General features: G+C 47.6%; 9 protein-coding genes across 9 annotated transcripts; 5 read left to right on the top strand and 4 right to left on the bottom strand.

Annotated features, from left to right (window-relative positions):
• The first annotated feature begins 1,435 nt into the window (after positions 1-1,435).
• Positions 1,436-4,330, top strand: F4807DRAFT_233708 (uncharacterized protein). Its single transcript, XM_047994186.1, has 8 exons — positions 1,436-1,766; positions 1,818-1,841; positions 1,901-1,948; positions 2,009-2,061; positions 2,116-2,687; positions 2,739-2,856; positions 2,918-3,404; positions 3,470-4,330. The coding sequence occupies exons 1-8, from the start codon at positions 1,566-1,568 to the stop codon at positions 4,016-4,018; spliced, it is 2,052 nt and encodes a 683-aa protein (XP_047851037.1). The 5' UTR covers positions 1,436-1,565; the 3' UTR covers positions 4,019-4,330.
• F4807DRAFT_439398 (S-adenosyl-L-methionine-dependent methyltransferase) lies at positions 4,304-5,402 on the bottom strand. The gene is made up of 2 exons (XM_047999202.1): positions 4,704-5,402; positions 4,304-4,641 (listed from the first exon to the last, which is right to left on the bottom strand). The coding sequence occupies exons 1-2, from the start codon at positions 5,161-5,163 to the stop codon at positions 4,427-4,429; spliced, it is 675 nt and encodes a 224-aa protein (XP_047851036.1). The 5' UTR covers positions 5,164-5,402; the 3' UTR covers positions 4,304-4,426.
• Positions 5,403-5,757: 355 nt separating this feature from the next.
• Positions 5,758-7,049, bottom strand: F4807DRAFT_453459 (uncharacterized protein; the record flags this gene model as incomplete). Its single annotated transcript, XM_048000461.1, has 2 exons — positions 5,758-5,777; positions 6,170-7,049. 2 exons carry the CDS (start codon positions 7,047-7,049, stop codon positions 5,758-5,760), a joined length of 900 nt encoding a protein of 299 aa, XP_047851035.1.
• Positions 7,050-7,903: 854 nt separating this feature from the next.
• Positions 7,904-10,364, top strand: F4807DRAFT_470236 (kinase-like domain-containing protein; the record flags this gene model as incomplete). Its single annotated transcript, XM_048002790.1, has 2 exons — positions 7,904-8,420; positions 8,472-10,364. 2 exons carry the CDS (start codon positions 7,904-7,906, stop codon positions 9,956-9,958), a joined length of 2,004 nt encoding a protein of 667 aa, XP_047851034.1. The 3' UTR covers positions 9,959-10,364.
• A 666-nt stretch (positions 10,365-11,030) lies between these two features.
• On the top strand, positions 11,031-12,939 carry F4807DRAFT_439395 (uncharacterized protein). The gene has a single exon (XM_047999201.1). The coding sequence runs from the start codon at positions 11,654-11,656 to the stop codon at positions 12,428-12,430; it is 777 nt and encodes a 258-aa protein (XP_047851033.1). The 5' UTR covers positions 11,031-11,653; the 3' UTR covers positions 12,431-12,939.
• Positions 12,871-14,358, bottom strand: F4807DRAFT_233688 (uncharacterized protein). The gene is made up of 3 exons (XM_047994185.1): positions 13,852-14,358; positions 13,163-13,723; positions 12,871-13,102 (listed from the first exon to the last, which is right to left on the bottom strand). Exons 1-3 carry the CDS (start codon positions 14,126-14,128, stop codon positions 12,954-12,956), a joined length of 987 nt encoding a protein of 328 aa, XP_047851032.1. The 5' UTR covers positions 14,129-14,358; the 3' UTR covers positions 12,871-12,953.
• Positions 14,359-14,956: 598 nt separating this feature from the next.
• Positions 14,957-16,457, bottom strand: F4807DRAFT_439391 (alpha/beta-hydrolase). The gene has a single exon (XM_047999200.1). The coding sequence runs from the start codon at positions 16,260-16,262 to the stop codon at positions 15,078-15,080; it is 1,185 nt and encodes a 394-aa protein (XP_047851031.1). The 5' UTR covers positions 16,263-16,457; the 3' UTR covers positions 14,957-15,077.
• A 417-nt stretch (positions 16,458-16,874) lies between these two features.
• F4807DRAFT_439390 (aspartyl-tRNA synthetase) lies at positions 16,875-20,462 on the top strand. Its single transcript, XM_047999199.1, has one exon. The coding sequence runs from the start codon at positions 17,448-17,450 to the stop codon at positions 20,184-20,186; it is 2,739 nt and encodes a 912-aa protein (XP_047851030.1). The 5' UTR covers positions 16,875-17,447; the 3' UTR covers positions 20,187-20,462.
• A 197-nt stretch (positions 20,463-20,659) lies between these two features.
• F4807DRAFT_439389 (polysaccharide lyase family 1 protein) lies at positions 20,660-22,542 on the top strand. The gene is made up of 6 exons (XM_047999198.1): positions 20,660-20,876; positions 20,931-21,075; positions 21,134-21,236; positions 21,295-21,554; positions 21,619-21,766; positions 21,820-22,542. Exons 1-6 carry the CDS (start codon positions 20,728-20,730, stop codon positions 22,284-22,286), a joined length of 1,272 nt encoding a protein of 423 aa, XP_047851029.1. The 5' UTR covers positions 20,660-20,727; the 3' UTR covers positions 22,287-22,542.
• Positions 22,543-22,686: the final 144 nt, after the last annotated feature.

Here is a 22,686-nt window from a genome sequence, read left to right as displayed (position 1 = left end):
ATGATCACAGTTGATCTCAATAATCTCTTGGCTGTGCTTTTAAAAAGAACATCAGAAACCAATCAGAATAATCATTCCATAGAACGACCTAAAACATGTGCAAGAGACGCGATCTTTTCTATATGTGCGGATGCCGGTTCGTTGACGAAAGGACCGGAGACTGGAAGTACGAAACTGAGCTGTGCTACAAGGGTAGGAAAAGACAGAAGGCCTGTGTGAAGACAGAAATAGCGCTGCCGATCTTTGCCAAGGGCACATACTGCGAAGACCCGCAGTGCCCAGCTTACGGTTGACCGGATAAGAAGTAGAAAATAATTATGTCTAAAGCACAAATGCTTGATCAATCAGCTCTGCAGTTCAATTCGGGGCTGCCGGTAGTCTTCAATATTATGAAATATTCCCCATGTGAAACCATTTGGAATCATCGTGACTACCTAGGTAGTTGTTCATCTCGGATTCTGAGTCGTAGGTCTCGGAGTCTCGACGGTGGCGGGGCGGATGGAATCAGCATCGATGACTTTCTTCGCCGCCAAGCCATGACCAGTCCGTTCATACTCGTCTCGGAAAACCCTCGCGATAATTGGACGTCTGAGGCGGATAAGTGGGTTCCACGGTCTTGGTGCACGAGGGTTTAGACGACAAGTGTGATGATAGTTACAAAAATAACAATCAAAGAGGATCCTAAAATGTACTATGCGTATATGCCAAGTCCGGAGGCCTTGAAAGGCTAGGTAGGTAGAAACAGCTGCCAGGGTTGTCTCGTTCCATTTCGCGGTGCTTCCATCAACATTGAAATAACCTTCTGTTTTATCCTGGAGAGCTGAAAAGCGGACTAAGGATCCAGTCGAGTTAAAGTCCTTAGTCAGGATTAGACGGTATTAGCCCTGCTAGATTCCTACCTAAATAGACGAGATGTTGCGGTAGATCCATAAGCGAAATGTCTCTGATAGGTCAGACAGCTCACCCCATATACTTTAACGTGGGAACTGGCCAACCCCTGGCGTCAGCATAACCCCAGGCTAGTCTACCTAGTCCAGGGCTTGTGCTTGTTCAGCGGACGTTTAGTGGACGTTTAAGGCCAAGCTCTGCCGGGCGCCACCATCAGCCCTATCTATATCTGGTCACTATTCATTTCGCTACAGTTCATCGCGTGGCTTCGTGTCAACCTCTATGGCCGCATTGCATGTGTGCGAGCCTGGCCAGTCTAGGGTCCCGACAGGGCCGTTCGCTGACTTTCACATGAGGCTCCCGTCCCTTACTGAGCGAGAACCACGACAACGCAGCATAGTACCCACATACGTATAAGCAGAAAAATGGGTACTCGATGCTGATGGGTACGATGCAGGGCGGGAGCACCGCCCCATAGGCTGGGCACCAGCACAGCACGCTGGTCATTGGAGTCGTGATATAACTCGCGGTGAACCGCCCGTTTCTTGGCTTCGATTTCTGATCACTTTTTCTGGGCAATTAATCCTTTCTTTTGTCGATCACTTGTTCTTCAAGTAGTCCCAGAGTCCGAGAGTCCAAACAGAGCACGTTCTCGAGACCTTTACGACTCCGCAAAGATGACACAACACGATCTCGACTACGCCGGACGCCGGCTGCAGCTGCTGGGTTCCCGGGTCGTCGAACCTGAGATGACCGGTCACCGTGTTATTCCTACACATCATCACCAGCACCAACACCAACAGCTCGCCCGCCACCAAGATGAGACGGAGGAGCTCAATCCCAAAGAGGGGCCTCCTAATGCCCCCGTGTTCTACAAGGTGAGCGTTCACCGACCGCATCTTTGTTTCCGCAGGACTAACAGATATTAGCCCGAGGCTGCTACCAATTTTGAGGTTTGCCAAGAAGCCCGTGTCTCGTTGGCCTATCATGTTGTGACTGACACCTATTCTAGCTGTTCTACGACTTGTGGTTTGTTGCGAACTTGAACGTCTTCACTGGAGTGCGTTCCTCATGTGTATCTTATGTCTTACTTGCGAGCTATTGCTAACTGATACTTAAGATTCACGATATCTCCGACTTCTCGAAATTCACCTCTTTCATCGGCTACATTGTGTAAGTGGGCCACTTGTCCGCTTCTGTTGAAACGCTGCCTAACACGACATTTAGTCTCCTGTGGACAACATGGGGGTTAACCACATTGTACGACGTGCGGTTCACAGCCGATAGCATCTGGGAGCGTTGCTGCAAGGCCGTCCACCTCGGAGTCATGATTGGATTCGCCGAGATTGGTACTAGCTTCGATCCAGACGACCAGATTGTATCGATCTTCAGGACCATGTCGCTATTTCTTGCAGTATCTCGATTTGTCCTGTTTCTCCAGTACGGAATGGTCGCATTTCAGATCCGCAAATATGCTGACGGTAAATGGCCCATGATTTCCACCGCTGTCCTGCATTTCTGCGCCTCTATGGTCTACCTAGGAGTCTCGTTCAGGTACGATCTAGGCAAGAGTAGCCGAGTGTTCCTTGTCTGGTACATCGGAGGCGTCCTTGAGATGTTACTGCACCTAATGCTCTCTCAAACAGCCCACTCCCTGACTTTCCTCGGCACTCATTTGGGTGAGCGTTTGAACCTTTTGACGCTTGTTATTTTGGGAGAAGGATGTATCATCTTAGCAAAGAGTATTACTCTCCTAGTGAAGGACACTTTTGCCAAAGATTCCTCATATACGATATGGAGTACGTATTTTCCTCTCCTATGCTGTCGCTTTAATCAACTAACGATCCAAGGTCCGACCCTCATCGGTCTTGTCACAGCCGGAACTGCCCTGATCTACATCATTTTTCAGATCTACTTCGACTGGATGCATGATGAACACTCGATGTCTAAACGGCATCAAGTCTGGTGGTAAGTTCTCAATATCTTGTTATTATCCATTTAAGATCAAGAGTCTTACATTTGCATCTAGGACATCGTTGCATCTGCCTTTCCATATTGCGCTCGTACTTCTTCTTGAAGGCGCAAGCCAATTTGTCGTCTGGGCGCGTATTGTCGAATCTGCCAATTCGATCATCGCCAAGGTAATAGCTACCGAGGAAAAGACTCTTACAGGGAACCCTACTTCCGAGGAGGTCGCCGAGAAGCTTAGTGATCTAGTCTTACCATTCCTAACGAAATACCAACCCCTCGATGTTTTGGAGACAATGCAATCGGTGAATGAGACTCTGAAAGAAATCGCCGATATGCCCGACTCATTCTGGAGTTCGGATCCCTCGCCGGATGATTCGATGCTCGAACGATACCTAAACGACCTGGCCGAGCTCACGAACACGATGATCAACGCTATTTACAACGCATTTGGCTTCAACCCTCCCGAGGAACAGGAGGAGTTGCCCAAGACAGAGTACTGGCAGACTGCTGCAGCGGTTGCTTCTGCTAAAAGATTTATCCTGGTTGTAAGTTGTTATTTCTACCGGCATTATTTCTATTGCTTCTGGAAAACGGTTAACACGATGAGTAGTACATCTACGCGTTCGCATGTGCTGGCATTGTCTTGCTCTTTTTGACCATTATGCACGTCATATCTAAGCGAAAGGGCTGGTCGCCCTTCAATATATTCCGCACCGCCATCTGCATCTCTATCTCCATCGTCCTGGCATTGCTCACTATCATAGCTGCCAACCAGGAAGCGGTACTAGAGAACGCACGCAACACGGCCTTCGTAGGAAGCAACTGGATGTTACCGACGATTACGATTAGCTACTTTATCGTCCTTGTCATGACCCACTTGCCACACCCATCCGGCTTCTGCATGGGTCATTTCAGGAAGCGCACGTACGATGATGTTGAAGAAAAAGGAGCCGCGGAAAGGCATGCTTTGACCGGCACGAGGGGCGCTCACGGCATTGCGGACTTCGAAGACAGACGTACTGGCTACACAGGGGCCGGCTACGATGTGTCCTCCCCACCCGGGTATGACGAGCCTAGGACGAGGCGCTACCCCAGTGAAGCAAGGAGATCGAGACCTAGAGAGGAGAGGAGAGCTAGCCGTGATGCTGACCGAAGGTAAATAATACAATGAAAAGTACAAGATTATGGACAACCATGATTGTACTTTAGGCGAGAGTAACGGTGGTTCTTAACGAAGACTGTCCACGAGATATGATCCTGGTTACAGGGCTATATCGAACAACATGGCGTTTTAGAACTTTACATCATCTTTCCGATGGCCTGATTTTTGAGCATGGCGTTAGGGGCATGGAAGAAAAGCGGTCACGTGGACCGCGAAGAGGGTATACATCTATTCTATTGACATCAGTCACTTACATTTTGGTTGCATATTTTCGAAGAAAGAAATTAGAAAATCTTACAAGTTCGATTAAAATAACAAAAGGTTGCACTATTGAAACTATGGCGCGGGTGACTCCTACAGTTCTGTACCGATAACCCATTGTCCACCTAGTTAGGGATCGAATTCTCATGGAGCCCCCTTTCCAAGGTATACTGCGATAAATAGACCCCCTGAATAAGGGGCGGTTGTCGCCTTGAATCCGTTGGCAGAGTCGTCAAAATAGGACATCAAATCTTTATATCCCGACGCAGCTGCTATGGTGTTGTCAACAACCACTAATCCTCCAATCTTTAGGCGCGGATGAACGAGCTTCAAAGTTGGAAGAGCTAGGGGAGTCCAAACTATTTCATGTTAGCACAACCCACTAAGATGCTGCTACATTTATAACGACTATACAACTCACTGTCAAGTAATAGAAAGTCGACCTGATCAGGTAAATCCGTCTTAAGCGTCTCTCGCAGGTCCCCCTCTCTCAGTTCGATCCATTTCTCGATCTCATTTCCGGCAGCTTTCCAGTTCTCGCGAGCCTTCAATGCTTTGGTAGGTTCATTCTCTGTCGCAATGACCTTGCCACCACCATTTTGCCCAACGGCCAGGGAAAGGTATATGGTACTGAGTCCGAATGACGTTCCAGCTTCAACGACGAATCGCGCCGCAGTGGATCGGAGAAGGAGGTATACCAGCGCACACTTGTCAGGATCAAGTGCCACGAACTTCTCTAAAGCGTCGGATGTAGACCCATTTGTGCTAACAAAAGGGGCTTCAGAAAGGGCCTTCGTATGTAAGTCACGAAGCACTTGGATGACTTGAAAGCTAGCCTCCACAGAGGCCAGCGTTTTTTCAATCTCGGAGAAGTCGGGCATGGTGTACCAATCGACCGTGTTTGAACGTGATGCTGTATTGACAATATTCACAATGACATCTACTGCATTTATATTATAACTTCAGCGGATTTATTGGGCGGGGGTCTCGATTGTATGCATTAGATTTTCGGGTGTATGTGCAAATGAGTCATGTCAACTCTCCTATCTCGGGCATGTTCATGGAGGGCGTGAACAATCCAAGGAAAGAAAACGCGAATAGCTACACGCGACAAAATACCTGAACTCGGGGTCAATCAGTTTTATAAAACTTACAGACGAGTTACATGTTTTCGGGTTTAGTCCTTAGATCCTTTTGCATAGGTACACTTGACAGTAGCCAATGGTCTAGGCTCCGCGGAGATCTCAGATCATGTCGGTAGATATTCGAGCAAATTAAATACGGGGAATTTATTGCTATAGTGACTCATATATTCTAAGAAAGCTAGTTTCGATCAAATAAATACTTTGGTGTGATAGAATCTACATAAATGATGAAATACATACCTCATATGTGTTTTCAGGGGCTATTATCGGGGTTAGGGTTAGGGTTAGCGTGATTACGGTCGACAACCACATCATGGACCCATAGACATTTTATGTGCTTCTCCATAGTACTAAACACAATATTTATATTAAATAAAATGAATATACCACATCTTTTATGACTTATCATAAGCTATATATCTCCGATCCGCATATTTTCCCTTGCTACACAAGCGAGTGCATGTAAGTAAGAATAAGCATTCATGTTCGAATCATATAATATGCATGTGGTTTATATACTTAGATAGGCTTAATTATGTAATTTAATCCGGAAAATCAGCTCCAAAACCAAGCCGATGTATACCTACTAAGCCCCTGACACCCCTGAGTATTGGAAAATGTGAGTAGTTGGGTCCCATCCATTAATTAACATACCTAGGTCCATGCCAATGAGATGCGGGGCGGTAAGAAAGTTGAGCACAGGGCGAGGGATTATAATTCCTGAATCTCCTGGTGCTATAACCAAATTTTTGTATGGAAATAGCATACCCGTTTTCTCTATAAGGGTTCCACCTCCGGACGATGTAATTCTCGAACTCGGGGCTGAGTCCTGTTGATTCATAATTGGATACGCGTTCGTAGTCCATGGGATTGTAAGCTGGAACCTCGATGCCATGACTTCTGTCGACATAATCACGATCTTTTATATCGTCTTCAATTTCCCAATCCTCTCCCCAAGCCAGTGTCTTTGCCTTGAAGAGTTCGTAATCTGCGGCCTCCCTTTGAAGACGTTCTTGGTTGAATTCCCCCTTATTACCCCACTCAAAAAGCTCCATAGATCTGTCGTCACCGTCCGTGACATGACCGTGCTGACGTCTCTGGAAGCTTTTCATGAAATCAGTTGGAAACCCTCTTTCATCCAAAACAACATTTATGTGCCCATGGAGATGGCACAAGTCTTCGCTCGTACCTAGCTTAACAGTAAGATGGGGATCAGCATCTGTAACAGCATACTCCACAGGGTTGGCATTCCTGTCCCATTTTATAGGGATTTTATTTCCATCGTTGTCATATACGTATTTGCTGGTATGAACTGGGCAAATAATCCACGCGATGGTACATCCCGCCCTAATAGCTGCTGTCTTAGCCATATCTGCATTAGCGTCAATTGCACGGTAAAGATCCTCCTCATATTCAAATTCGGGAACTTGCAATTCCCGACGCTGTCTCTCTGTCAAATGAGCAGCCCAGATTACCATAGGATTTTCGAGCGTTCCTTCGCCATCTCTGGGGCAATCACTAAGGTCTTGTTGCCTCAATTTAATGTTGGGTGGACCTCCACGTGGAAGAGTCATTCCAAAATTCCAAGGCCTTGAACCGGAACTGGATACTTCTGAAAACATCTTGTTAGATATATTCCAAGTTGTAACTTACTAGGTTCTTGTTATGAGTATATGTGGTCGACAATAGGTTGATATTTTACGTTTAAACATGAACGCTTATAAGCTCTACGTATACTACCAATTTAAATGAACCATTAACTGAAAGGTGACATATTATAAAGAAGTTTTAGAACCAAAGTGTTTGTTTACTGGGTGATTGTTCGACTTCAATTTTTCCCATTATCTATTATAATCTTAACTTCGTATGCCTTACAATGGAACATTGTCCAAGTGATACGCTTTGTTCCGGAACTAATTATAGTAAACTCCTAACTAATTTTTGAACATCATTGTGGGATGAATACTCTAGGTTAGATATAGGCGTCTATAAGGAGATAGAGGCAAGAGATCATATGCTGGTCCCCTAAGGTACCTACATACCAGGAAGGTAGACACACTACGTAACAATTACCGTAACATGGATGATGTGTTTCTATTATTGAAGGATCAATCAGTAAATCTTGTCTGCGAGCAAGGAACCGCCAAATGCTTATCGTGATATCTAGGTACCCTTAGAACAAAGACTTGATTATGAGAGGTCTGATAAGTTGGTCATTTTCCGAAAGCAGGCCCGACTTAGACAAAGAATCACGTATATTCAATATGACACTCTCCTAGGTATGATTAGCCACTCCATTTTATGTTGAAACCTGTGCCTGTCGATAAACAACGCGTGAGAATGGGCCATAGCATAGCAAGTCTAATTATGAACGGGATATAGACATATCTTTTTTCTATAGAGCGTGCCATTTCGCTCCCATCAGAAAGATCGCGTTTTGCATTCGTTTACACTTTTGATATAACCCGAGTGACAGATGGAGCCAACCCAGCGGTTATACTTTGCGGCGGGGGATGACGCACTGGATCTCGAAGAGAGGGAGAGATATCGACCTGGTGGATATCATCCAATCCATTTCAATGACTACCTTGATCCAGATAATCGGTTTAAAGTTGTCCACAAACTTGGATGGGGTGTCAGTTCTACGGTGTGGCTCTGTTACGACGAGAGATGTAGAGATTACATGTCAATAAAAGTTATGACTGCGGCAGAATCGGTCGAAGAATGCCCGGAACTTCGAATATTGAAGGTTCTGGCCGACGTTAGCGACAAGGAACTTAGAGAGAACCACATCAACATACCTCGAGAATACTTTTGGATCAATGGTCCAAACGGGCGTCATCTCTGCTTTGTTTCAGATCTTCTTGGGCCTAATTTATATATGAATCACCCCGATGGTATGGGCATCTATACTCCAGAATTATTGACAGATTTGACCTTTCAAGTAAGCAAGGGACTGCAATATCTTCATCGAAAGGGGATTTGCCATGGAGGTAAATATTTCTCGTTCCCAAGAAACAGACCCGAAAAGCTAACTTAGTCAGACCTGAGACCGAGTAACATACTGATGCAGCTGGATATGTACGATTTGATGGAATTGACTAGTCGTCAATTCAGCAAGTATCTTGGGCCACGGCAATATGTACCCCTAGAAACTCTTTCGGGTGAGGATCCGAAGCCTCACGGACCTAATTATCTAGTATTCCCTATTTCGTTAGACATGATACAGAAGAAATGCCCCACAGGGAGAGTGGTGATTGTCGATTTTAATGACAGTTTCTACTCATCGGAACCTCCAGCATTCCCTAAGTGGAACAGGCAATATGCCGCACCGGAGCTCCTATTTACGAAAGCTGTAAGCGGACCCCCACAGGATATCTGGGCACTCGCTTGCACGATATACGAAATCAAGCTTCGAATGCCATTATTCAGCGAGTATCAAAATTACACTTCATTGATACACCAGATGGAAGAATGGTTTGGTCCCTTACCAGCGGAGTATCGGCAGCTGGCAACTACATATCTTGAGAGAGATAAAAAACGTGGTCTTACATTAAAAACTAAAAAAGAGAACTCAAATCCTGAGCCGTCGATGCCTGCAGAGATAATTCCTAACAAATACCATCCACTTTCGTTTTCCATGGAAGAGTTGCAAAAAAAGCGGGAAATGTTTATAGGAGAATCTAATTGGTCAAATCCTCTACAAGCATCGCTGGGCAGAGAACGAGAATGCTCCGTCTACGAGAGGAATAATGAAGCATATACTTCATCGGATGATACTGGTTCCGATACTGATAGTCTAGAAAGTGGAAACCAAGATTGGACTTCGGAAGACGAAGGTTCTCAAGGAAATATACACGCTCAGGCCGATCTCATTTTTGACGGAATTGAAGAAGATAACTCGGTCTCAGGAGACTTAGATGAAAATACCAAGGGAAATTCGAACTCTCCCTCGTTGCACATAGCCAACACATCTGAGAATCGACTAGGACAATTCCATGAAGGGGAGTCTGTCGTTACGCCAACAAGGCCGACCGAAGGTAGTGTGACCCCTCCTGAACATAAGCCAAGCGGTAGCGAAACGGAATCGGCTACAAGTGAGATGATTCTTCGAGAGCTGTTAGCCAAACGAGATGCAGATGAATCTTCCGAAGATAGAGACACGAAGCGGCAACGCATGAGTGAAGACCCACCTAAAAAGGGGGGAGAATGGATAAAGCGGGTAGTTAGTATGCCTAGAGAAGACGTTCTTCTATTATCAGATCTCTTATCCCGCATGTTTAAGCATGATCCAAAGGAGCGAATTGACATTGATGCTGTCATAAATCACGACTTCTGGGGAGATAGGAGATACAACTGGCCTAGAGACCAGAACAGCCTTATCGAAGACGTTCCGGATCCTATATCATCGAGGACGCGTAGTCATACTTCAGGAATTGAAAAGCAAACAAGACAAGAGGCAGAGCCTTCTCATGAAGTTGGGTTAGACGAGCTGATGGAAGGCGAACCAATACACGGTTCTCAATGTTAGCATTCTTCATAAAACTTTCCTATAGGCGCCAGCCTTACAGTTCCAACGGAATTTCTATACTTGGATACGGGATCATCTTGTTAGTGTCAAAGGTCGGCTTAGTGAAAAGGAGGCTTAGCACTTGCAGAAATTCAGGCTTACACCATACGTATTCCACAAGACGAATAACATAGAAATACATAAGAAATAGTATTTGATTAAAAAAATGAGACCAAGTTGGAATGTAGACTCAAGGTTTGTGTAATAGTTGATAGGAATTTGTCTCGTGACCTTGGCGACCTAGACTCTGGTAAGTTGATATCCTGATGATAAAGATGAAGTTATTTTGAAACTTGTTAAGGGTAAAGCAAGACGTTGGAATATAACTGGGGAATCTGTTAGGTTAAATTACGGCGCAAGCCATGTTGTCGCCAATTACACGGCCCACTGCAGCACGTTACAGCCACATGCGAGACTTACCTACTAACGTGACACAGGAATAACGTCTCAAAAGATCCAAGCCTACCTAGTTCCCATATTGTATCACAGACGGTTTCCAACACATACGGCTATCTCATCTTATGCCAAGTGCCCGTTATCTCCTGAAGTCCTACGTTGACTAAGACTTAAATGTACCTAGGTCATTATTGGTTAGCCTCAAAGACTATAACTGCCGTTCTTCTAGGCATAAGCAAGGAAGGCTACAAGCCAACCAAACAAAAGGTATCCTTCTAATAATTTCATGATGCTACGTAGTACCAAGTTAGACTTGAACAAGCCATCTCATCATGCCTTACGAGTAAACTAGGTACTCCACGAACCGCAGACATCCGTCGAGAGCTACACTAGAGGCGCCACTGCGAAGGAATCGTGGGGAGCGCAAAGTATTGGCTTTTGCATAAAATATTATTCAGCTGCTACATAGTACGCCCGACTATTCGCCTGATGGGTAGCCGCAGGTCCCCACGTGGCTGCACGGTAGATATATTAATAGAGCACGCCAAGGCCTTGGCATCCCCAACCGTGTTGGCGGGTCGAATTGGGACGCCTACGGCCGCACAGCCACGTATTTCGTAAGATCGGGTTGGGGTTACCTACACTTAGCTCTGTGCTGGCTCGGCTAGAAGCATTTTGCTTTGCGTTTTGTGTCCGTGTGTTGCTACGATCTCCGTGCGAACACCCCGCTCTTGGTTCTTGTCTGTGGGGTCTAGCTGAGGAAAAAGTAACGAGTATTGCTACACTCTCATCTAGCTCGTAAAATCGAACGCCTCGTTTTCCCTGCCTCTTCCTTATTATGTACCTACCTAGATACACCCGATCCTCGGGCCCGTAGTCCGCTGCCCGCTGCTTCTATTCCAACTGCCTCTCTCCCCAACTGCACTCAGCCGCGTTTTGCTGTCAGCAGCCAGGTCCCCGCCATGACACTCCTTCGCCCAGCCTCGTGTCAGTTCATTTTACGACGGGTACCAACATGATGAGTCTGTAGATAGTAGATATAAAGATGGCGGTTTATCGGTTTAAAATGACTTACTATCTCTCACTCTCCTATACATATCTTCAGCACATACTACCTATCTATCTAATCCTTAGTACTTATAATCAACACGCCTTCTGATCCTGAAACTATCAGTGACTTCATATATTCATACAACTCTTTATAATCTGCGCCTTCTCGACAATAACCATAGCCATACATACTTACTACTCTCTAATAAAATGTCCTCCATCCTCAGGACCGCCACCTCCCTAGCCTGCCTCGCAGCAGTAGCCCTAGCAGGCCCCATCAACGCCGGCTCGCTCTCGCGCCGCGAATGGACCGACTGCCCAACGGGCAAGGTATTCTACGCCTGCGCCAACGGGTACCGGGGGTGTTTCGAGAAAGACCCATGCGCGCTCCCGCCCGTCGCCACAACGAGCCTAGCCATACCCGCGACCCCGACCACCGTCGGCGCCGCCGTTACCACCACTCCTGCCGCAAGCACCTGCCAAAGCGGCAGCATCTGGCAGCCCACGATGTACAACCTGTACCCGGCACAACCAGACCTCTCGGTCTCGCCGGTGACGTACCTGCAAGTCCAAGCATCAAACGGGACTCAGCCATCTCTAGAACAAGTCGCCGCCTTCAGCGGGATCCCGCGCTCCGCCAAAACCTGCACTTTGATGTGGGCGCAAGCCGCCGAATCCGAGCGGACCTTCGTCGTCGACGGCAGCGGGCTAACCGCGATCCAGCCGCTTAGCGGCTTTCCGGCGCCGGGCACGCCCGTGTCGGCGAACAGCGTGAAGCCCTTCGTGTCGGGCGGCGCGAGGCCGACGCACGCGGACTTCACGTACTGGGACAAGCAGAGCAAGGACGCCGTAAACCACACCGTGGGCGCCTTCGCGTGCGCCGAGGCGGTGTACTACAAGCTGTCCATCGACGCCGCGAGCGGCGACGGCCGCGTGTACCTCGAGCAGGACGGGAAGAATGGGCTTTATGTCACTTACACGTGCTAAGTGTCTGCCTACATACCTAGGTACCTAGGTACCTAGTACCAATAAGCTTGCTTTATTCTGGGGTTTGGGGACGCGGGTAATGTGTTTACGGGACATATGACGGGGGATATTTGTGTCGGTCACTCATTTGCATCAGCGCTGGAGTTTTGGGTTGATTTGGATATTTGCATTTCGCATTAACTGGCGCCCCTTACGCGGTGGGATGATATAGACGGTTTGCGTTGGATCGGGATATTTTGAACATTTAGACTTATAATTCGTACCTATATATACTATACTTTGAGTTGTATATATCGAAGTATTCGGGCTTACTGAACGATGATGTGAGTGGCAAGTTATCATTTGGGGTTGGTACATCCGGTGCCCCTTACATGGTGCGGTTAGGGGGTAAGTTAAAAGGGGGCTAGACTACGAGTCCGATCGTCACGCTACACGCGAATATTACTTCACGTGATCGATATTTATGAGTAAATAGATGCAAAAAGCAATACAGTCTATACCATTTTCTATGTACTCGTCTATTTCATGACTCGGGTCGTTTCTCGTTCCCCTGCTGGCTCCGACGTCGCAAGTCAGCCATCCATTGCTTCTTTTCAACTTGAAGACTCCGATGTGTCCATGGTATTGTAATCACTAGCCAAATAATGACGAAAGCTAGCGGCGCTCCCCAACCTAGACACATCAGATCAGTATTGTGGGTAGAATGGGAGGTTTGGTATTGTTATAACTCACCTATGCCGTAGGCGATCTCCTGGGGCACTGTCCACACAACAGCCAATGAGCCAGCCCCGATCAGCATGGACCCGATGCCCCAGAACCAATTCAGGCCTTTAATAAGCGCTCTGAAATGCTTGCTTATCTTGTACCTACTCAACAGCCTTTGTCTGTACGTCTTCCCGGCGCCGCCGTCGACGGCGACAACGTCCTCTATGAACGTCAAGAGTATGGGCGGTATCGGTGCACCTTTAGGCGTAGAGCTGACTTTGCATGTAGCCGGTAGGTTCATTGCGTCCATAAAACCTGTGGCAATAGCAAGGGAGCCAACTTCAATGAAAAATAGGGGTAGAGGCATCGCGAGCGGGCGAACCAACGGCTCATTCGGGATGGACGCCCCGATTAATATTCCGGTCATAACTGTGTATCCTACGGACAGTGTCATATGTGTGAAGTCGAAGCGCCAGCGCTTGCCATCTAATGGTCGGTAGTGATCATCTTTCAAGATAAGACGCCACGACCGATGAGCGAATTCGAGACCGGAGACGAGACCGAAGAATGATGTGATGATTGCGAAAACTGGGGATCACGTATAAGTATATAACTTGGATAGGTTTCGTCTATTCCACGAGATGCCTTTTTATGACACAACAACACCAAAGGTTGCAGATCGTAGATAGACGAAGGGAATGGAGATGGGTACTTACGAATGCCATGTCTCAGGTCGGTATCGAACCACAGAGGATAAAAGAGAACAATAGGTAATATACTTCCTTCGAGAAGTAAGAGTCCTCCGACTAGGAATAGCTTCTTCTTGTGATCTAGGAGCTTATAGTTCAGTCGCGGTAGGCCAGGTAGCTCTTCGCTTTGATCCTTAACCGCGATAGCAGAAGAAACGGACTCGCCTCCGGACTCTTCCGGGCCTAGCATTGCTGCAGGCGGGTTTAGGGCGGCGCGTCCATTTTCTAAGTCATTGTTTGCCATATCGCGACTTGCCAGCGGCTGGCTTTTTGGTGAATAGAGTGTAATTAGAATTCTTCGGCCGAACGAGAGAATAATTCAATCATTCACTAGCAAACAAACTCCCAATGTTGTGGGAGGCGATCAAGCCCATCGTATGGTGACTACTAGGTATGTTGTGTATAGACGCCAGAATTCTGATGTGGTCGGACATAGAAACGGTATGTATTATCGATCGATCAAAGTAATCAAAGTAATGATACGAAGACTGACGAAAGCCCAGAGGATGACGATGACGTTATTCATTCGAAGCCTCGATGCAGGGATACCCCTTAGGAGCATCTGGTCCCAAATTTTAAGCTCCGAACAATCCGCCACACATCCCTGTAATCTAGAATTATATGCATTACTCGGATGCGATATGTATCTACAGGTTCATCGAACAAAGCAAGCGTCCATTTTATTGCCAATAAAAAATAACAGGACATTTAATAACTAACGCACGTATTGTAGTTTATGCAATTTATGAGTCGTGTTGCCCCTTGTGAAACCCAGCAGCTCGGCATAGCCCCACCAACGCCCACCACCACAACAACGGGATGACGTATGTACGACCGTTGATATCTGGCTCGTTGCGACGGTACACAGGAAACGAATCTTGTCTTGAATCTGACATTACGCGTATTCGCTATTTCATGCATAAAACCAATGGTCACCGCTACACACCTAGGAGAATAAACGTAAATTTAAGAGATAAGAAAATAAGATCTAATAAGCTGTGAGAGGCGAGTGTTCGGAGTAGAACTGAGTAGACAGTTCCCGGGAATACAATATAGGAGTAATGAAATATTATGTTGGCATCTGATTTATTGGTATTATCTCTAGTCTATTATGGGATCTACGACTGTTAGCGGCCCCAGGCGGTATTCTTGCGTATATACATGGTGTTCCATTATCATACCCAGGTGGCTATTCATTCCGCGTCGTTCCCGTTCTTAGGTTTGGGAAGCCGTAGTGTAGGTAGCTTGATTGGAAGGTGAAGGATTGCATGTGTCTGATCTTCCTCGAATACGGCTTTAAGTTTCCGGCAACATTCTCCGTATAGTTTCTCAGACTTAACCGGGGGTTTCACTGGGTTCGGCCCCTTATCCCAACCATGCCCCACGCCAGATATCATGGTGTAGTAGACGTTCTTCGAGATAGGCGGCTTCTGTAACCGCTGAGCGAGTTCCTCACCCTCGCGCAACAGCATGTCCCATTCACACGTGTAAAATATCACATTCGGAGGCAGCGCATCCATGAGTACCTCATCCGATGCCCTTGAAGGCGACAAGAACGGGTGAGCCAGATCTAATTCGGGAGGGAACAGATACGAGGCATCAAAGAGATTTGTTAATGCCGGCGGCAGGGTGGCTTCAGGACGGAGCGCAGATGCTCGGCGATCAGCACGGCTAAGTGTGTAGTCGGTTATCGGGTACCAAGTTGCGATAGCGACGATACGATACTCGGGGACTTCTGCCGTTTTTCGATGCTCAAACAAGCGAATCGGAGCTGTAAGAGCGATATTACCACCTGCGGAAAATCCCGAGGTCGCGATCCTATTTTTATCAACTCGAAGCTCCCTGGCATTTTTGATGATATGTAATAATGCATCGGCTCCATCGTCAACGGCCGTAGGAAAAGGGAATTCTGGCGCAAGCCGATAGTCGACAGAGACAAATACTGCGTGGCATTTCTCGAGCACGAAGCGCGCGAATCTTGCGTCGTCTGATGCGTTCCCTAGCGTAAATCCTCCGCCGTGAAAGTTAACAACGACTGGCCACTTATCGCTATTCGGATCCTTGGTGTAGCCTTCGGGGAGGTAGAACTGAAGGGTGAATTGACCTTCGGTGGAAGCCAAGGTAGAAGGGATAGACTTGACGAAATCTGGATTTGGGGGTCGCGGCGGTGCTAGGAAGTGTAAGCTCATTCCAACGCATTGTAGAGACCTCCACCAGCCAGCTGTTACTCTGAGCGAAAAGCGCGAAGGGGGAGTTCCTGTCTTGTCCTTCGCCTTCTTCGGTTTCTGGTTAGGAGGCACCTCTCCTTTAGCTAAATTTGCTTCTGGGTTGCTCGATATGACGGGTATTCCTTCGACGGTTTGCATTTTGACGTCCATCAGTTAAAATGAGCGCAAGTGATGGATCTCCAACAAATCTGTCTTTCTAAAGCGTCTGTGATATTAATTAAGTCTAGAATGGTGTTTTGTTAACAGATAAAAGCACCTGGATACCATGGTGGAAGGTTTGAAACTCCAAATTGTCTGAGACAGCAAGTCAGGATATGAAGACATGTATTATCAGAAGTTAATCGGTCGCATTGCGTAAACAGGAACAACTGCCCACTGATCCACTGATATGACGTTTATCAATCAGGGATAACAGGGGGTTGGCTCGAGCCTCACCCAGCTAAGCCTTACCCCAAGCACCCCAAAGCAGCCAAGCAGCGCCGGACTTTCGGAAATTCTGCAAAATTAGTGCAGGGGAAAATTAAGATTTGTGGCTTTATACATAGCGTCCCTTGGCTAATGACAAGCGTAAATCATAAAATCTCGCTTCGATAGACAGGTTTTATTAATGAGTACCTAGGTAGGTATTTGGGTGAGCGTTACAAAGGGATCCAAGATCCAATTGTCGGATCTGGATGCTCAATGTGGTGATGTCATGAGTTTCGGTTCCACAAAAACACGGCAATCTAAGGTCGACCTAAGTCATTTGTGGCATCTTTATTGCCTTAAATCCCTGTACGGGAGTACAAAATTTACCAATTAGGGAATACGTGCAAGCCAACTCAACTTTTGATTGGCTAAGCACCACCCGGTCTATTTGCTCCGGAAGTACCGGGGTATATCGTTGTCGTCACAGATATGTACATGAAAAATCCAGATGTCGTTCGGATCCTCGATGGATATTTTCAGAAATATGTATCTCGTCACATGAGCTCTATTGGCCGTAGATTCCGGTTCCGAGTCTTCAAGCGCAGGAAATCCCGGATAAGTCGCTAGAGGCAATTAAGCCTTTGGCCTGTAAGTTAGGTTCCTGCCAAGGTTTACCTATTATAAACCGCACTTGCCTGCAACTACCGTTGCTCTTTCTTCCCAAGACCAAATAGAGCCCGACAAGTTTTTGTTAAAGTAGGTACTTGCCTACCTCGGAATAAATTATTTACCATACATATTCAACCTTTTCAACTTATTTTGCTGTCAGCGTTCCGTCTTTTGGACGAGTTTGGCCGCACATCCCCGACATCCACGACATCTGCGCGTGTTAGCACCGAGATTATAGAGACGCCCGGCAACGACGTAATGGCGCCTTCTATAAGGCTGAAGAAACCTCTCCTCATACTCAACCGAATCATCGGACATACGTCCGCTAAGAACCACATCACGAAGGTTCATCTTGGCGACACAGAGGGATTAGATTCCGAATCGGACAAGAAACACCTGAAGGCTATATACAAGAAGCGGGCTAAGAAAGAATCACAACAAGAGGAAAGAAAATCTCTACAAGCAAAGAAGAGAGAGGAGGAAGAAAGAGCACTGTCCACCGAGCCACCAGAGATACGATCAAACTATGGCACGATCGACGCGGAACTTCTACCGCCATCGTTTCTGCTAGAACATCTATCGGCCGACCACATTGGACAGACCATCAGCTTCAATGCGCGACTACACCATGTGCGGTCTGTAAGCTCAAAGCTAGCCTTCATCCTTCTGCGTCAACAGGTTGACACTGTCCAAGGCGTTCTGCAAGTCCGAGAAGGGGCTGTATCGGAAAACTTTGTACGATGGGCTGAGCATTTGAATACCGAGTGCGTGGTACACGTTCAAGGTACTGTACGCGAGCCGCCAGAACATATCAAGACCTGTAGCATACACGATCTCGAGATTCACATCGACAGCATGCACGTCCTGGTCCAAGTAGAGGACCCCCTAGCCATTGATGTTTACAACATGGAACAGGTGGAAGAAAAGGACGAGAGTCACGAGACTCAACTCGCAGTCTCAAATCGAGTCCGCTCCGCGAACCGAATCCTCTTCCTCCGGACCCCAGTCATGCAAAGCGTTTTCCGCATCCGTTCTTCCATCTGCAACATATTCCGCTCCACACTTGACGAGCAGGGTTTCATTGAAATTCAAACACCCAAGCTCCAGCCCGCTGCGACCGAATCGGGTGCAGAAGTCTTCAGAGTCAATTATTTCGGCAGAAACGCTTTTCTGGCACAGAGTCCGCAATTGGCAAAGCAGATGGCAATTTCTTCCGATTTTGGCCGCGTCTTTGAGATCGGGCCCGTTTTCAGAGCCGAGGATAGCAACACTCACAGGCATTTAACTGAATATACCGGTCTAGATTTGGAAATGGCGATTTCCAAAGACTATCACGAAGCTATGGATGTGATTGACGAGTTGCTAAAATCCATATTCAAGGGCGTTTACGCTCGATGCCGCAAGGAAATTGACAATGTCAAGACCAAGTTCCCTCATGAGGATCTCGTCTGGCTGGAACAAACTCCGCGCCTCACCTTCAAGGAGGGAGTTCAGTTGTTGAATTCATCGGGATGGACGGATGATGACGGCAGGCCAGCTGCTGAGGACGAGGATCTTGGGACTCGGTCCGAAATTCGACTTGGCCAGCTGGTGAAGGAGAAATATGGGACTGATTACTTCATCCTTGACAAGTTCCCAACATCGGCACGACCTTTCTACACGCATCTGGACCCGAACGACGATACGGTCACGAATTCTTTCGATATATTTCTCCGAGGTCAGGAGATCACTACAGGTGGCCAGAGAATCAACAATCCACGGCTATTAGCTGAGAGGATGAAGAAGGCAGGAGTGGACCCGGATGGAATGGAAGAGTATATGCAGGCTTTCGAGTGGGGGGCGCCCCCACACGCAGGTTGTGGTATTGGCCTTGAACGTGTACTATTCCTACTACTAAACTTAGGAGACGTTCGAAATGCCACCCTCTTCCCGAGAGATCCGAAATCACTACCAGCGAAGAAACCGGGATCCGATAAGCTTCCGTTCCCCGAAGCTGATACTGTCCGTTATGCCTTCGAGGGGGAGCACGACCATGTTCACCTCCCTGACCTAGAGAAGCTCATCGTAAACTATGGTGATGCGACAAACACTTCTTGGCTCGATGAACGGTATAAAGTCTGGCGGGATACCGAAACCGGAGCGGCAGTGGGATACGCCGAGGAAAACAAATATGCGATGATCATGGGAAATCCACTCTGCGACCCACGCCAGTATGGCATCGTTATTAGTTCTTTCCTGAAGTACCTAAAGAAGCATGAGGATCTCCGGCCTATTTGGATCTTGGCATCGGCGCAAGTTGAAGAGATCTTAGGTGCGAAGCTCGGATGGCGAACACTAACATGTGTGGCCGAGGAGCGCGTTGATGTAGGCAACGCGAACAGGGTGGTTAAGAAGGAACGCCAAGCAAAGAACGCCGAAGTGAAAATCCACGAAACGGCCCTTGGACAACCGGTGCCCGACGATGTGAGGGCTAAATGTGACAAGCGAATCGAAGACTGGAAGGAAGGCCGCAAAGGTCGCAAGCAGGTGCATATCACCGAAGTTCGGCCATGGGTAGCGATGGCTCACCGTCGCTATCTCTGGGCTGAGGACAAGAACGGCGAGATTGTAGGGCTTGTCATCTTGCACCGTCTCTCGCCCGAACACGGTTATCAAATTAAGTTCGCCCTCGACTTCCCTGGTTCGCCATCCGGAAGTATCGAAGCCCTCATCTCCCGCGCCATTCAGAGCCTTACAGCTTCAGGTATTAACAGTGTAACTTTCGGTGCGGGTGCCATGGATGAGTTACTCATCGGCAGCAACCTAAACGGCATCAAAGCCAGACTTCTCAGTCGCACGTACAAGACAGTGGCACAGCAACTGAAGTTAATCGCGAAGAGCGAGTTCAGGGAGAAGTTTGGCGTTAAACATGATCCGGTTTATATCTGCTACCCTTTCATGGGCCTTGGGGTTTCGGGAGCCAGGACGTTGATCAAGTTTTTCGAAGACGAGATGTAGACTTAGGTAATTATATTCTCACGTATGACGACGCCGCTTCTTCTTGTCCCCCTTTACTTTGTGTACTGAAATGGCTTGGCTGGGCGGAGTTTATTTGTTTTTGGATTTGAATATACCAGGATAGATGGTCTGGAAGCAGTTGATGAGTGTGTACTGAGTAACGATAGATACCCGTCGGTGGTAATGTATCTCAGATGAGGATTAAAATAGATCATAATGGACTAAGTATCGTTAAGATCATGAATCGGGTGAAAGCAGAAGATATTTTAAGCAAACATAACTTGTGATTTAACCTGCCAATTTCGTATAGGTTTAGCCGAAGTGTTGCGATGCGACTCAAACCCGGTCATCCTGGCCAATCTAGGTACCGTCCGCAACGCTCCGTGATATTTTTGAGACATTCCGGGCAAATTGGAAGCGACCGCTCGGTGCCGGGTTAAGTCGCTAATTAACCTATTTTCCTCTTATATCTACCACTTCCTCATGACGATGTACTCACGCGTTTGCTTTTCTAGTATGCTGTCCCGAGCCATTCGCAGCCATGGGTATCCTGGGCCTTTTTGTCACGACGTGTGTAGCGACGCTTATATCGAGGGCTACGGCGCTTCTAGCGTTTCCTGGAGCTGAAGGGTTTGGTCGAAATGCCGTCGGTGGTAGGACAGGTTCAGTCTACCATGTAACGAACCTCGAGTGAGTATTGAAGTGCACTCCTGCCTCTTTAGTTATCTCACAAATTTTGGACAGCGACTCAGGAACGGGGTCGTTTCGTGACGCCGTGTCAAAGGCGAACCGTATAATCGTCTTCGACGTGGGAGGAACTATCAATATTGACACGAGGATTGCTGTCTCCAAGAATATTTACATCGCAGGACAGACGGCTCCGGGTGATGTAAGTTGTGTCGAGGTTGGTAATGAGGGAGTTATGGGTGCTGATGGTTGGATTTAAGGGAATCACGGTCTATGGCAATGGGATGTCGTTCTCTAACGCCAACGACGCCATCGTGCGCTATATCCGATTTCGCATGGGCAAGGGTGGTGACTCGGGTAAAGGTAATTTCTGATATAATGAGCCGGTGAACCCGACTGACGTATCATATTCAATTGGTAGATGGTATTACCATTGCCGACGGCAGCAACATGATATTCGACCATGTCTCGGCGGCCTGGGGCCGAGACGAAACATTCTCTATCAACGGCGCCGTACACAACGTGACCATACAGAATACGATTATCGCTCAAGGCCTAGAAACGCATTCATGCGGTGGACTGATGCAGTCGGATTACGGTATTAGTCTCTTCAGGAACCTGTATATCGACAACAAGACGAGAAACCCCAAGGTCAAGGGCATGAACGACTTCCAGAACAATGTGAGCCCACCTAGGGGTGAAATACCATATGCCATTAGCATAACAGTTACTGACCGTTGACCAGGTCATTTACAACTGGGGTGGAGGCGGCGGCTACATCGCCGGCGACAGTGCCGGGCAAAGCTACGCCAACATCGTCAACAACTACTTCATCTCCGGGCCCAGCACAAGCGTAACCGCTTTCACGCGGGGAAACGCCAACTTCCATGGCTGTACGTACTCAATCCTACCAAATTTCTTAACCAGAAAACTCACTGGCGCTTAGATGTTTCCGAGAACTACTACGACAGCAACAAAGACGGCACCCTCAACGGGTCTCCCCTGTGCGTCGAGACAAGCTGCTACAGCGACATGGCCATCGAACAGACGCGCTTCGACTACCCGGGCCCCGAGCGTCTGATGAAGGCTCCCGACGCAGTGCCCTACGTCCTCAGCAACGTCGGCGCCAACTTCCCGGCGCGCGACGACGTGGATGAGGGGCTGGTGGCGGAAGTGAAGAGCTACGGTAAGAAGGGAGAGCTGATCAGCGACGAGAACGCGAGTTTCCTAGGCGAGTTAGGGGGCAGTATGGCTACGAGCGCGTTAAAGGACACGGATGGTGATGGCATTCCGGATGAGTGGGAAGATGCGCATGGGCTTGATCCGCAGGATCCGAGCGATGCGATGGAGATCGGCGGTTCTGGGTATGCGAATATTGAGGTTTACGTCAACTCTCTTGTTCCATCTTTGTAAGGGGTTTGGGTTGAGGGTTATTTGGAAATGGCACGATGTAAACTTCACGACAAGGTTGCCTTTTCATAGCGAATCGAGCCTGAATTCATTCGCGCGCATCGGTAGATTCATAGGAACTAGTATGATAAAATGAGTGTTGATGTCAGAGAGCACTTGAGGTAACTTATACGCTTCCAAGCATGACAGATGCCTATTCTCTTGAATTTGTCTTTGGGCCTTTTCTACTAATGCCGTATTCGTTTCAATGTTGACTTAGTTGGATCAGTTGAATCTCATAGTTAAGTTAAAGCCAAGAAGTGAAGCATCTCTACAAGCATTTGGTTACGTAATGAGGACCGGGCTTGTGTCGGTAAATTACGGCTATTTACGGAGTAAAGCTAAGAAGGAGCATCCGTGAGGG

This window comes from Annulohypoxylon truncatum (assembly GCF_022578515.1).
Source record: "Annulohypoxylon truncatum strain CBS 140777 unplaced genomic scaffold F4807scaffold_34, whole genome shotgun sequence".
NCBI classification, from domain to species: Eukaryota; Fungi; Ascomycota; class Sordariomycetes; order Xylariales; family Hypoxylaceae; genus Annulohypoxylon; species Annulohypoxylon truncatum.
This window is presented reverse-complemented; position numbering and strand designations above follow the sequence as displayed.

Coding starts and splice junctions, on each gene's coding strand:
- F4807DRAFT_439398 (XM_047999202.1), bottom strand. CDS start 5,163: ATGCCCGACTTCTCCGAGATTGAAAAAACGCTGGCCTCTGTGGAGGCT. Junction 4,642..4,703: donor CGACTTTCTATTACTTGACA/GTGAGTTGTATA, acceptor AACATGAAATAG/TTTGGACTCCCCTAGCTCTT.
- F4807DRAFT_233688 (XM_047994185.1), bottom strand. CDS start 14,128: ATGGCAAACAATGACTTAGAAAATGGACGCGCCGCCCTAAACCCGCCT. Junction 13,724..13,851: donor CGACCTGAGACATGGCATTC/GTAAGTACCCAT, acceptor CGTGATCCCCAG/TTTTCGCAATCATCACATCA. Junction 13,103..13,162: donor GGAGATCGCCTACGGCATAG/GTGAGTTATAAC, acceptor TGATGTGTCTAG/GTTGGGGAGCGCCGCTAGCT.
- F4807DRAFT_439389 (XM_047999198.1), top strand. CDS start 20,728: ATGGGTATCCTGGGCCTTTTTGTCACGACGTGTGTAGCGACGCTTATA. Junction 20,877..20,930: donor TACCATGTAACGAACCTCGA/GTGAGTATTGAA, acceptor AATTTTGGACAG/CGACTCAGGAACGGGGTCGT. Junction 21,555..21,618: donor TGAACGACTTCCAGAACAAT/GTGAGCCCACCT, acceptor ACCGTTGACCAG/GTCATTTACAACTGGGGTGG.
- F4807DRAFT_233708 (XM_047994186.1), top strand. CDS start 1,566: ATGACACAACACGATCTCGACTACGCCGGACGCCGGCTGCAGCTGCTG. Junction 1,842..1,900: donor AGGCTGCTACCAATTTTGAG/GTTTGCCAAGAA, acceptor CACCTATTCTAG/CTGTTCTACGACTTGTGGTT. Junction 1,949..2,008: donor ACTTGAACGTCTTCACTGGA/GTGCGTTCCTCA, acceptor CTGATACTTAAG/ATTCACGATATCTCCGACTT.
- F4807DRAFT_439390 (XM_047999199.1), top strand. CDS start 17,448: ATGGCGCCTTCTATAAGGCTGAAGAAACCTCTCCTCATACTCAACCGA.
- F4807DRAFT_439395 (XM_047999201.1), top strand. CDS start 11,654: ATGTCCTCCATCCTCAGGACCGCCACCTCCCTAGCCTGCCTCGCAGCA.
- F4807DRAFT_439391 (XM_047999200.1), bottom strand. CDS start 16,262: ATGGACGTCAAAATGCAAACCGTCGAAGGAATACCCGTCATATCGAGC.